At 37.9% G+C, this 14528-nt stretch overlaps 1 protein-coding gene across 4 annotated transcripts in view; it reads left to right on the forward strand.

Annotated features, from left to right (window-relative positions):
• Positions 1–10186, forward strand: part of LOC121156755 (multidrug resistance-associated protein 1-like) — a 76528-nt gene extending 66342 nt beyond the window's left edge. For 3 of the 4 annotated variants that reach the window (XM_040980634.1, XM_040980636.1, XM_040980637.1), the window contains 5 exons: positions 3254–3397; positions 5314–5472; positions 6891–7057; positions 8248–8442; positions 8753–10186. In XM_040980634.1, coding sequence (XP_040836568.1) covers positions 3254–3397; positions 5314–5472; positions 6891–7057; positions 8248–8442; positions 8753–8903 — 816 coding nt within the window. In that variant the 3' untranslated portion in view covers positions 8904–10186. The remainder of the gene's footprint in view (positions 1–3253; positions 3398–5313; positions 5473–6890; positions 7058–8247; positions 8443–8752) is intronic. The other variant, XM_040980635.1, reaches the window with a different exon arrangement.
• Positions 10187–14528: the final 4342 nt, after the last annotated feature.

The raw sequence follows: 14528 nt of genomic DNA on the forward strand, positions 1-14528 counted from the left end.
TCCTTCTCTCTCTCACCCTACCTCTCTCTATGTCTCCCTATTTCTCCCTTTCTTTTCCTTGTAAATAAATATAAAACCAAATCATCTGTAACAGTGACAACACTTGCTGTTGTCTCTCTGATAGTCTCTCTACTTTTCTCAAACCATTAAACACCGCTTCAGGTTGCTACATCTTGGTATCACTGCCTTCTTGTTCTTTACAGCCTCTAAAATGGTTACCATATTTCTTCATCCCCATTACCTACTTGAGCATTGACTCTTCCTCTCAATTCTTCCCTAGATCTTACCTTACCCTCTAATACAAATCGTGAAACATTAATCTGCCTTCACAGCCCCTAGCTACCAGAATTGGATTCTACATGCTCAATCTAATTTGCCAGGTGATGCCTGCAGGAGACCAGCTCAAGGTGACTGAGAGCTTGCAAAGGATGCGCGGATCGGCGAGATGATAGGAAGTGATAAGACACGGACCACTATGGCTTGATGCTCATAATGGACAACTCAGAAAAGTTGCCTTCTTTATTTATACATAAATCATCACAAGCTTTTGCACAACATCCAATTGTTTCATTTTTCATTACATCATGGTTATGAAAATGCAAGAAGCAATCCTAAAAAATATTTTTCTATTTCAAAGAAAACATTTTTAACAAACCATTACTCATAGAAACCTGCAATCACCTGGCTGAAGCCAGGAACTCCACGGTTAGCAGCACATGTAGTTACATAGTGACAAGTAGTTTACTTATAATCAAAATCAATTTTTACTAAACACAAACTAATATTGATTAAAACATTAAGAATACAGAATTAAAAGATCATAAATGAAAGGATTTTATAAAAACATATAACATAGATTCTTTGCTAAATCTTATAATCAAATCATGCATTAATTACGGTCATCTTCACCTAGTGCTGATTCAATTGTTTTTATTCTTTTGTTAAAGGGCAGTGAAAGGGATCAAGGCAATCAGAGGGCCTTTATAAGAAACTTCCTTTCATCTATATAAACTATTTTCTTTCCCTAAATATAAATGCCAATATAAGATAGAAATTTTTGGGCCCAGCGCGGTGGCGCAAGTGGTTAAGGTCCTCACCTTGCACGCCGGGATCCCATATGGGCGCCGGTTCTATCCCTGCAGCCCCACTTCCCTTCCAGCTCCCTGCCTGTGGCCCAGGAAAGCAGCAGAGCACAGCCCAAAGCTTTGGGACCCTGCACCCGCGTGGGAGACCCGGAAGAGGCTCCTGGCTTCGGATAGGCATAGCATCGGCCGTTGCGCTCACTTGGGGAGTGAACCATCGGACGGAAGACCTTCCTCTCTGTCTCTCCTCTCTGTATATCCGCCTTTCCAATAAAAAAATAATAAAAATAAATCTTTAAAAAAAAAGATAGAAATTTTTATAAGCTGTTTTCTTTCCCTAAATATAAGTGCCAGTATGAGATTTTAAGCCAATTTGAGGGAGTTTTGTTTTGTTTCCTTTTAGAAGATGCCCCATATATTTTTGCTTTCTTATGGTAAGAAACTAAAATGTGTCATATCAAGTGTTGTAACAGTTCGAGGTGTATGATAAACAAACTCTTTGTACCTCCATGATTGTCATGTATTCCAAGATATTATCAAGCCATTTCTTAAGGAAAACATTACTTATACTAGGGCAAACTTCAGGACAAAAGTGGACACACAACAGGATGTTTGGAAACATTGTGGGCTCAATTGTACTATTGTATACTTTTAACTGTGTGTCATAGCCTTACATTACTAAAGGTGTTTTTATCATAACATGATTGATCAATTTGAGGTGTCATACCAGTTACAGGAATCACTTCACATTAGCAGGAAAACAACAACACCCTCAGGAGGATTCTATGAAACATCAGAAAGGTGACTGTGTCTCCATACAATGGGGTGAGGCAGCAATGAGTTGACCAGAGACATTCTGCCCAGCCTTGCCTCACAGCCAGAAACTCCTCTCAGCCTTGCTGAGGAGCGGTGCTCATCACACACCCATGCTATCTGACCCAACTGCATGGCTCCCCACAGATGCCTAACACAAAATATTATTTTCTGTCCTTTGTAAGCTTTATATCATTTTTCATGTGTATTTCCATCAAATTGTAAGAAGATAATATAGTATGTGTATGTATATACAAGAGCTAATATCTAACAAGATCATCATCCTCATTTTATGTCATATGTATACTTTGATATGGAGGGTGCCTCCCATGCTTGCAAAAGGTCACATCTCTAAAGACTGGCACCACCCTCTCCTGTTGCTTTCCACGTAGTTGCCTTTTACCGATATTCATGTAGTTTCTTCCCCATTTGTCCAATCATGCTTTTCGTAACTACCCTACTTAAGGTGACACTCCACTTCTCACCAACCCTCCTCATTTCCTGGTCCTTAAGCTTTCTCAGCATCTAACCCTCTATATCTCCACTATTGATCCTCATTCTCCCCACCACAAGTACTCAGGCACTCTCCATTGAGGAGAGAGTATTTCCCTGTTTGCCTTACTGCTGAATCTCTTAGCAATCAAAACAGCGACTGACATTATAAGCTCTCAGTATTGAATGAATTGATGACACACTCTTCTCATCTCAGCTTACATGCCAGATTGTCTCCTTGACAACATTTTAGAAAGTGTTTTCTGAATAACATGACAGGAGATGGGAAGATAGATTAACTCTAAAAATTCTCTAAGAAGATTTTTGTTTGTTTGTTTTTGTTTTTACATATTGTATTAGAAATACAAAGTGACAGAGGAAGAGAAAGAGAGGGAGAAATGAGATCTTCCATTCACGGCTTTACTTCCCAAATAACAACAGCGGGGGCTGGGCCAGGTGGAAGCCAGGGTAACTCCTTTTGTGTCTCCCATGTGGGTAGGGGGTTCAGTCATTTAAGCCATTTTCTGTTGCTTTCTTGGATGCATTTGTTATTAGCAGGGAGCTGGACTGGAAGTGGAGCAGCGGGACTTAAATACCTGGTTGTAGATAGCAAGCAATCCTCAGAGATGGCTGTTTAATCTGCTGTTCACAATATCAGCTCCTTGAAGAATCTGTTAGAATTCAATGAGAACTTTCATCTTGATTATGTTTACACTATTTTCAGATAACAAATGCCTACAAATATCTTTTATCATTCATCCTCACTTTTGTTTTTATAGAAATGAGAAAAATTTGTGTGTGTATGGAAGAGGAAGTATTTTACTTTTACCATACTTATAATTTCAAAATCACTTCTTTGTTTCAAGGCCCCTTGGATTATGCCTAAAAGGCCTCCATTGCAATGGCCCAGTAACGGAGTAGTGGAATTTGTAAATTATCAGGCTCGGTATCGAGATGATCTTGGTTTGGCACTGCACGACATCACTTTCCAGACTCACGCAGAGGAGAAGGTATCATATTTGTCTTGTATGTTTTGCTTTGCCTTGTATCTGAATACGTCCATTGCTATGTGGAACATGACATTCACTGTAAAATGATCTTTTAAAAAATGATCTGTGTAGAAGTTTTCCTTGCATAAAGGAATATATATTATATATCATGTATCATATACTATATTATATATATTCTTCTATGTCTCATATAATATTGTGAAATGTTATTTTGCTACACTTCGTTTTTACTTTTTTTTTTACCTGAATTTCAATAGTAAATAGGTATTTAAGATATGCCAAATTCATGATAGGATATTTGCACAGTCAATGACATGGTTTCCAAGATAATTTATGATAAAAGAAAATTCTTGAGATGAATTAGTTACTGAAAACTACCTATAAAACTGTTGATAATATATCCATTTTGGTTTTTAAAAACCCAAACAAAATAAAAACATTAAAATAATAATAAAATATAAATAATAATTATTAATCTGATAGGGAATTTTAGATGAAGTTTCTGCTTCCTTCCATATTTTCACTTTTTTTTTCCAAAATGATTCGTAAAGACATGTTATTGCCCTAATAACAAAGATATTATTCAAATGTAAGATTAAAAAATCAAACAGAAAAAATGGCAGTGCCTCACGTTTTCTATCTCAAAGGTCCTTTATAATCCTTGATATGCACCTTTCTACCCCTTCTAATGTTCTACTGCATTGAAATCTGCAATATCTCTGAAATAAATTAAAGCATTCTCAAATATTGATTATGCCAATTATTTCAACATGCTTCTGGGTTTTTTTTTCCTGATTTGTATATTTGTTTGTTAGATTTGAGATTCTTTTACTCAGGCAAGCAAACTACATCCCCCTTCCTTCTAATGTTCCTAGAATACCACCAAAGCATGAATCAGTAGCCAAAAGGATTTCTGTACTTCTCATGGTCAAAGGAACATACTCCATCACAAGGATGTTTAAGAGAAGCAAATGATTTTGGCCAGTGGCCCAGGATCCTTAAATACTATCCACAGCCCCTTTCCATCACTCTGATACAAAGTTGTTTTGATACACCACAGAAAGTAAATATACCTTCTTTGGATTTCCTAGGCCATCTGGCAAAAATTTCCAGCAGCCTGTGTTTGCTTGTTTGGGAAAGGAAAAGGAGGAAACAGAACCCATCTGGAAGCTCCAAAGAAGTGCCTCATGATCAGTGTCTCTTTTTTCCACACATTGATTGCTCAAGGACAGATCAGGAATGACCAGCTCCTCCTGGAGGCCCTGGTCATCTCTAGCTAAGTGATTCATTGGTATATCTTTGTTACTATACTGTAAACCTGAGGATGGGTGCCTTTGAAACATGAAGTGGTTCCTTTAGCTTATGGTTCTAGAGGTTCAAGTCCCCATCCCTGCTGACAGTCCTTTTGCTGGCAGAGTCCTGAGGCTGTACTAATTGTTCCTTGCCAACAGATAGGGAGTCTCTGGGTGTGTTATCTGATCTCCCTCTTTCTAGAATCTACCAGAATCCACAGCAAACTTCTATAATTCTAACCCCCCCACCTCCCTGCCAGGAGACCCCACCTCTGTATAGTCAGATCAAGTTTTTACCCTCTTACTACCAAATAATGGCTTACTTGCAACACTTGAATCTTGAGCTATACATTCACACCATATTCAAACCAAGAAAAATGGCAACACAATTACCTCAAAGGGGGTGGGGAGGTGGGATGTAATAGTTTGTTTCATCCTGGAGCATATTTGCTAAAGATATTGAATCCTCAGTAGTCAAATTGTATTTTCCATAGCATTTAAGGTTATTCTCATTGGCAAAATTACATCCAACCAACCTGACATCACACCTATCTTTTATGACGATAAGGCTCTGTTCTGTTTTCAAGTCCTCATTGTGAACTGGTGATCATCATTTTCTTACAGATTGGAATTGTGGGAAGGACTGGAGCAGGCAAATCAACCCTGTCAAACTGCTTATTTAGAATCCTGGAACCAGCAGGAGGCAAAATTTTCATTGACGGTATTGACATATCAACTATTGGACTTCATGATCTTCGTGGAAAACTTAACATAATTCCACAGGTAAAACTTGTTTTGCCAGTAGTCTTTCTTCACACTTTCCAGGAGATTTTTTTTTCTTTTCTAAAAAGTAAAATTGGGTGTTCGTGTTGTGATATAGAGATTAAAACCGCTGCTTAACAATGCTTTAAGTCCCAGCTGACCCTCTTCCAATCCAGCTCCCAGGTAATAGCTATGGAAAAACAGCTGAAGGTGACTCAAATCCCTTGGTCCCATGTGGGAGATATGGAAGAGCTCCTGATTCCTACTATTGTTCTGGCCCAGCCCCAGCCAGTGCATTCACCTGTGGGGTGAACCAGCAAATCGAAGATCTCTCTCCTTCTGTCTCTCCCTTTCTGTCTCTCTGTAATTTTGTGTTCCAAATACATAAATAGATCTTTAAAAAAGTATCCTTCCAAAACTGCCCATAAATGATACTTGAAGATGTTCTGCTGAAAGAGAAGAGGAATAGCACACAAAGAAAGTAAAGTAATAATAGGAATAATGAAATTCCATATTTTTGGGTTGGTGTGGTGATAATATTATATTCAAACTATATTTATGATTTATACACCTGAGTAAATGATATTTCTCATCATCATTGTGATGATGGTTGTTACTGATAGCAAAAACAGGGAAAGAAAGAGGATCAGAAACATGACAGTGATTTAATCGTCACGGTAGGCCACCTGTCTTCAGTGGCTGCATTCTCACATCTCCAGCAAATCCCTGAGTTGTGGAAACCTGGCACTGTCTTTTTAACCTATATATACATATCTTGGAAATTTTTGATTTATAAATTAATCACAATAAGAAAATAATTGACTGTGATATATAATTATAGCAATATAGTTTAATACGCATTTTATACAAAACCAGAATTTTTCCACAAAAAAGTTTATACAAAAAATTTTTACACACAAAGAAATTGGTTCCAAATATTGATCATTTTTCCTCTATGAGCCTTGGGCTTTTGTTGTTCCTATTGTTATTAGCAGTTTGAAAGTGTGAAGTGCAGCAGTAACATCAACAATACAGATTACTTGCATATATTGTGCTACTTTGACTGTAGGTGTAATAACAGACATGGCCCCTGAGTGGCGAATTCATGGGGGGGCAGTGATGAATATGGTATGCAAAGTCATGATTCACATTCTGGGTGGGACAGGAGCATGGCATGCATTTGCAACATGCTACCCAGGATGGTGCACACTGTAACACTTATGACTTAACTTATTTCTGAAATATTTTAGGAACTTGCTTGCCAAAGGATGCGTCTAAGAAAGTGAAACCAGAGATTGCTCTCTTCCTTCACATATAATAACTTTGATAGCAGTATTCTGTTTGAGCATTCTGTTTTTCTCTCATGTATTTTCTGACTCCGCTTTTTAATGTAATTATGTCTTGCATAATAGATTACAGGGGAGTACATTATTTTCCAGGATCCTATGTTATTCTCTGGAACTCTTCAGATGAACCTGGACCCTCTAGACAAGTATTCCGACAGAGAGCTGTGGGAAGCACTGAAATTGTGTCATTTAAAGGAGTTTGTGCAGTCTCTTCCTGAGAAGCTGCTCCACGAGATTGCAGAAGGTGGTGAAAACCTCAGGTAGGCTGCCCTGCTAGGAGCCAGCCAGGCATCTTCAGGCACCTGAATAAGAATGCAGGCTTCTTTCCTCACTGTCTGATCATTGTCATGAGTTTCATGCTATGTGTTCTACTATCACTGTTTTCAAGAAAACATAGCTTATTAGTCTACATGTTTAATATCTACATATGGAATGAATATTGCAAAATGCTAGACACTTTTAAATTTTAATATAAATTTTAAAACAAGAGAGAAGAGAAACTGAAATTGGCCTTAAGGGGAAATGGTTCCTAAACCCCTAGGGAGCTCCTTTGCTGCATCCATAACATTTCATTGTTGGGTCGCTTTAAAGAAGAAAGACTGAAAAGCACCACTGAATTGACTAGTATTCTAATCCTCTTCAACACTGTGTGCTATCTTAAGGCAGTCTCCTTTGTGTGATTAGAAATACGGGGAAAGTGAGCTAGGAGCCTCTAACCTATCCCCAGGGCTTCCGCTGCTTCTCACTTTCCCCCTTCTCCTATCCATATCTCCACCTCCTGCTACGGGAGTTGCCTTTGCCCTGGTTGGCTCTGGTTATATCTATTGCTCTCTTTACCTCAAACACAAGATTGTTAAAAGAAAATCTGCTTGGCTTATTCTTCATTTCCCCAAGGCCTTGAGCTAAGATACCTTCTCCCAGAAAATCACTTGGCCCTGCTTCTCAGCAAATCTACCTCCCACCCTAACGTCTACACATTAGGCACCAAACCCTTCAGCACTTTTGAATTTTTCTCAAATTCATTTTTACATCTATCTGTCTATCTCATCTATTATCTATCTAATCTGTCTACCATCTGTCCTCTATTACCTTAGCTATCTACCTATACCTAATGCATGAAAATAATATATGCACTTTTGTACATTTATATGCCTCCTCTTACTAGTCTAAATTTTAATCAATTAGGGTTTTTTCCTCCTTTCCCCATTAGAAGCTTTATACAAAGGTCTTTGGCTTTATTTATTTTTTTCAGTACTCTGTTCCCAGAACAAAGATGAGTAAGTGCCTAGTACATAATAATCACTCAATAAATATTTCCTGAATAAAAGAATGATGAAATTGTGAGTGAGAAAAATAATGAGTAGCAATATAAGCAGGATTTTGGAGCAACAATTAGGCTACCCTAAGTGCAAATTCAAATTACTCTCGTTGATTGTTCGCTTGTTCGCAGTGTTGGGCAACGGCAACTCATCTGCCTTGCTCGTGCTTTGCTTCGTAAAACAAAAATTCTCATCTTGGATGAGGCAACGGCCTCCATTGATTTTGAAACGGACAACTTGGTACAGAGCACGATCAGGAAAGAGTTTTCTGACTGCACTATCCTGACGGTTGCTCACAGGCTCCACTCTGTCATTGATGCAGACAGGTAAGTTTGCTTTCTCTGTGGAAACAAAGTGATTTCTATGGAGATGGACACTAAATGTAAGAGGTACACTAAATTACCTGCCACTTAGAATGGATTTCATCTGCACTGAGAGAAAATTTTCCCTCACGGTACAGAAGGTATTTTCCAAAATGATTAGAGGATGTCTTGAATGCTGAAAGAATATTAGAAGATGATTGTTTCCTGATTTAACCTCTATTTGTATAAAAACAACTCGTGTAATAATTTATCTACTTTTTGGTAGCAAAACAAAAAATGACTGTTACCTAACTGGATTCTTTACCCATTTCAGGGTGCTTGTTCTTGATTCTGGGAGGATTGTGGAGTTTGGAACACCAGAGGAGTTGATTCGTCAGAAGGGACTTTTCTTTGCAATGACAACAAAAGCTGGAATAACACAAGATTCAGAAGCAAAAAAATCAGTTACTTTAACCTTATGTTGATTACACACACACACACACACACACACACACACACACACACACACAAATACCTAAGTGAAATCACATTAAAAAAGAAGAGAAAGAAGAAGACTAATGATAACAGAGAAAAGCAGAGATCTGACTCTGGCTGGCCCACAAAACAATAACCCCCCTCATTTTTAACCCTCCCAGGTCATAATCAGATTTCTTTCCTGTACTCATGCAGGGCTTCAGCACATAACCCAAAGTGCCCAATGCCATTCTTCAAGATTGTAATTTAGTTCTTCAGTCATGTCTTCAGTGAAGAATCCCCAGGTTCCTTCCCTCCCCAGCCCCTTCTCCTTTCCTGTGCTCTTATTAGCCTTGCATGTGTATTTTTACCACGACAGGACCATACTGTTTTCATTCTTTGTGTCTGTTCTCTCCCTACCCCCTGCTCCCAAAAGGGCAATTTGAAGACAGTGTCCGGTTTTGTTTTGTGTATGAGGTGCCTATCACAGTGCCTTTGACACTGTTGATGCCCAACCCATGTTTATAGAATGATGACTACACATATATGCACACATGATATGTGTTGAGTCTATACAGTTTATGAAATAATACAGGAATCCTAAAAAGGGTATTACTCAGCTGCTTTTTTCAAAAGGGAATCTTTATAGTAAGGTCTGTTTTATTTTAAAATAATGGTTTACAATATTTTTCACATTTGCCTTTGTGATTTAAAAAAAAAAACTACAGTATTGTCTATGCAACATTGATTGTTGGCCGGATCTTAGTGAGATATATGTTAGATTGCATATCTTTATGAAAACATTGTTGATTTTTTGTAGTAATTTATTTGGAAAGGCTTTTTCATATTATAGTTTTAAATAATAAAAGCAATATTATGTTTACAAACAGCCTTGAAATTTGAAGTGTTCAGGCTTCAAAGATATACTCATTGTAAAATAATTTTAATAAAATATTTTAAGATGATTGTTAGAGCCCATCGATCATTTCCTTTATCTTCCCTTTCTACTTTCTGTGTAACCTTACTAACTGCCTACAGGGGTTTGTGAAAAATTATCTTAGCCATACATCTTCATACAGCTGTCCCTCAGAATCTACAGGGTTTGGATCCAGGAGCCTTGAGGATATCCACAGCCACAGATGCTCAAGTACCTTGTACAAACTGCTGGAGTCTTCCCACATTACTTTAACTCATGTCTTGTTCAGTTGCTATGTTTGCAGTTGTTGTGTTCATTACAGAATAATGGTTGAAAAAATTATCATTTACATGTTCAGCACAGAGTTCTTTATTTGTTGGAAAAATAAAAATAGTGATGATTTTCACACAATGGAACATTGTGCAACTATGAAAACCAATGCAGGGCCCGGGCCGTGTTATGGCACATTAAGCTTTCACCTGAGATGCAGCATCCTATTTGGGTGCTGTTTGAAACTCAGGCTGCTTCATTTCAGATTTTCCCCACTAATGTGTCTAGGAAAAGAGTGGAAGATGGCCCAAGTGCTTGGACACCTGCACCTATGTGATGCTGCTGGCTTCACTGGCTCCTACCAGCATTTGCGGAATAGACCAGAAGATGAAAGACCTACCTCTCTGTCTCTCCTTCTCTGTGACTCTGCCTTTCAATAAAAATAATAAATCTTCAAAAAAGAATGCATAAAAGTTGCAGACCACATGCTGCATCTCACACAATATGGAGTGATAGGAACTTGTGACAAAGGGTTATTATAGCATGGCTCCATGTTTCTTTTTGTATAAAAATTAAACAAAAAAAGGAAAAGCTTATTTCAGCTTTCAAAAGTACATCTACTGGTTTTCCTTGATGAGGAGGCATGATGCTAAACACAAGGTGGGCTTCTAGGGTCACTGCTTCTTTATATGAAATGTGACTGTATGTATCAGTAGAGCCCATGAAAAGTCATACAGCTTCATATATAGGATAAGTAGTTTTCTGTGTAAACAAATGCATATAAATTATCCTTATAATTGCATATTTTTATACAAAATAGTCATGGGTAAAAGGAAAATCAAAATTTTATGTGTAAAAAAAATGACTAATAGTCAGTGATGAACATCTGCCTATTAAGAACCTGTATCCCAACCTGAGGTGCCTGGATGTAGCTCCCTGCTCTCTCCTGGTTCCAGTTGCCTGCTAATGTGGACCACTGTTCCAATAGTAATTTGGTTCTTGTTCATTCTACTAGGAGTAGTGGACAGTTCTGACTCCTAGCCTCAGCCATTGCTGCCACTAGGCAGTGAACCAGCAGATGGGAGCCTTGTCTCTCTGTCTCTGTCTCTCAAACAAGAAGATTAGAAATTTGAGAAGCAACAGTCACAACTACATTTTAAAAAAAACTTACTGCTTCCTAAGAAGCTAGTATTTTATTCTCAGTTGAACTATGTACGTTAAGCTTGCTCAGTCATTGAAGTATAGTACCAATAAACTGCAGGATAATCTAAGATAATCTAATTGACTATATTATACACAGAGGCTGTATATTTTTATTTAAGAAAAGGACATTCATAAAACAAATCTGTATCATTTTTTTTAAATCACCTAGCAATTATTCTTCTGTCCCATTAGTCAGAATTTAAATGTCATATGGCACCATTAGTTTCAAGTGAGGTTTGAAAATACAAGTTTTGAAATGGAGGATATGGTTTTTCAGATAAAACTGTTCTGGAAGTGCTGGGATACCATTTAGCAGGGTCTCCTATACACACTTACAGCATTTGTCAACATTGTCAAACTGTCTTAATTAACTTGGAAGAATAGTGATTGCAACTTCCATTGGAGACCAGGCTTCCAGTTTCCAATAGGCCATGTTAGAAAATTTAAGATGAAGGGATGAACCCCTAATGAGAGAAATTTATGTATGTGTTCCTATGAGGGGACTTCAGGAAGTTCACGGAAAGTGAAATCGTTTATTTCGGTGAATTCAGTAAGTATTTCTCACAAACCTTTTGATGACCATTCATAGAATCAGTTCTTTATCCAAAAGATGCACATCTGTGGATTCAGCAAATTTTGGATTCAAAATATTCAGAAAAATATACATTACTCTTTTGCTTGTACTCATTCTCTTTTGCAGGGCATTTATATTGTGTTACATATTGTGTCTGCAGATGGTTTAAATTATGTAAGCAGATACAGGTTATATGCAAATACTGTACCATTTTAAATGAGATCAGTTATTTATCACCCACCTCGGGGTGGATGACAGGTTCCTGAACCAGGTCCACCTTCTGGATACTGAAGGATGACTGTATACAGTAAGGTTTTTGTTTTTGTTTTTGTTTTTTTTAATATTAAGTTGGGCCTGGAGTGGTGGCCTAGCAGCCAAAGTCCTTGCCTTGCATACCTAGGATCCCATATTGGCACCGCTTCTAATCCCCACTTCCCATCCAGCTCCCTGCTGGTGGCCTGGGAAAGCAGTTGAGGACAGCCCAAAGCTTTGGGACCCTGCACCCGCGTGGGAGACCTAGAAGCTCCTGGCTCCTGGCATCGGATTGGAACAGCTCCGGCAATGGCAGCCACTTGGGTAGTGAATCGTTGGATGAAGATCTCCCTCTCTGTCCTTCCTCCTATCTGTATATCTGCCTTTCCAATAAAAATAAATAAAATTTTAAAAATATATATTATAAATTTTATCAAATTTGAAATATTTCAGGGTTTTTTTTTTTAGGCATGCAAAGTAACTAAAAAAAATGGAGGTATAAAACAAGCCACCATTTATTCCTGCTATAATATCCAAAATAATTATTGATGTAAATATTTTAATTTTGCAAAACTATAACAGTTTTAGCAAGGATTTTTTTTCTTCATATTTCATCAGGAAATCTCTAACTTCCAAATTTTAGACCCTTAAGATTATGCTATTGAGGTTGGTGCTGTGGTGTATTGGGTTAATCCTGATCTGTCAGAGCTGGGATCCCATATGGGCGCCAGGTCACATCCTGGATGTTCTACTTCAGATCCAACTAATGGAGCATGGCTTGGGTCAGAAAAGTTTCTGGCTCCCAGCGTCAGATCAGCTCAGCTCTGGTTGTGGTGGCCACCCGGGGAGTGAACCAACAGATGTTAGACCTGTCTCTTCTCTCTGTAAAATTCACCTTCAAAATACATATACATATTTTTAAAAGTTATACTCTTGATTACATAATTAAATCTCCATAAAATTGGGAGGTCCCTAAACTTGTTTATTTCCTTATTTTTACTCCATTTCATATTTGTAGTTTTATGTGACATATATAATACACATATAATTGGTATTAACTTCATCTTATACTTAAGAAATGAGTAAATTCTAAGCTTCCTTTCAACAATAAAAAGGATTGGGGCACTGTGGGTCCTGGCTGCTACCATTTCTGACCCAGTTCCCCCACTATGTCCTTGGGATGGCATGTGAAGATGATGGCCTAATTGCTGTGAGAACCCAGATAAAGCTCCAGGCTCCTGGCTTCAGACTAGCACAACATTGGCTATTGAGGACATTTGGCAAACGAATCAGCAGATGAATACAAAATTCTTAAAAAAATTTTTTTTAAATAGCTGCATTATTTTTATATTACCTGACGTCTTGCAAATATTTATTAATAATGGTTCTAACATGTTGTACTGCATCACGGATAGCACAGTACAGGATTTAAAGGCATGGATTATGTTAGAATTCTGTTTCCCGGGAAGATTACCTACACCTAATACACTGGCAAGTTAATTTTCTTTTCCAGAAATGGGGATAACACTGACTATTCATGTTGGTCCAGAGAACTCAGTTAAACAGGTGAATAATAAGAAGACATTTAGGGCAGTACCTAGACCACAGTAAGCTCTATTATTTATTGAAATGCATCAAACGGATCCAAAATTTAATGAAAATGAATAATCTCACACTGTCACAGAAATGGGAGTATCTAGCTGATCGATAGTGTGCTTAAAATTTCAGAGTGCAACAGTTGCATTTTGGAATGTTTAACTGGACCACTTGTTTCTGTCCATTAGCCGGATCATTACATTTTACCCAGATTCAAGGGCAAAGGATTCCCCAGTGAGGTGAGCAGTAGGAGATGGGTATCATTAGGAGCTATGCTTTCAATGACACTGTATATTTGTTTATTAAATAGAATATGAAGCTTCATTGTATTTCTTCATAAATCTAGCTCTGCCAGCCAAGATACTCCAAATCACTAAGAAGAAACTACAGTAAACCAGTACTGGAGACATCAGGTCTATTGCTTTTAATGCTCATTACTACTATCACTGTTACTACTAGAAAAGCACAAAGCACTGACCATCAAAGGATTAGTGTTATGTAATAGTATTTACTATGTATAGATTACTTTAATTTTAAGCTATATTGTTGTCAGAAAGCATGTACTGGTTATTCAAAATTTCTGATGAAGGAAGAGTCTCTAAGTCGGGGAAGCGATTCAAGCACAGCAGCAGTCTGTCAGGACACAGGGGACATCACTTCTTGGCCTTTTGGCTAAGGTCAAGTGCAGGATGCAGGCAACAGACATACTTGGAGTCTATGCCACCAGGACTGCACACTGTGGGCATCACATAATCTCTAGCCCCACTTTTTATCTATATACCTCAAACCTGTTTTTCATTTTCATTGGGAATGAAAAAGGTACAG

This window comes from Ochotona curzoniae, unplaced genomic scaffold (genome assembly GCF_017591425.1).
Source record: "Ochotona curzoniae isolate NIBS_2020 unplaced genomic scaffold, NIBS_Ocur_1.0 contig_3498, whole genome shotgun sequence".
NCBI lineage: Eukaryota > Metazoa > Chordata > Mammalia > Lagomorpha > Ochotonidae > Ochotona > Ochotona curzoniae.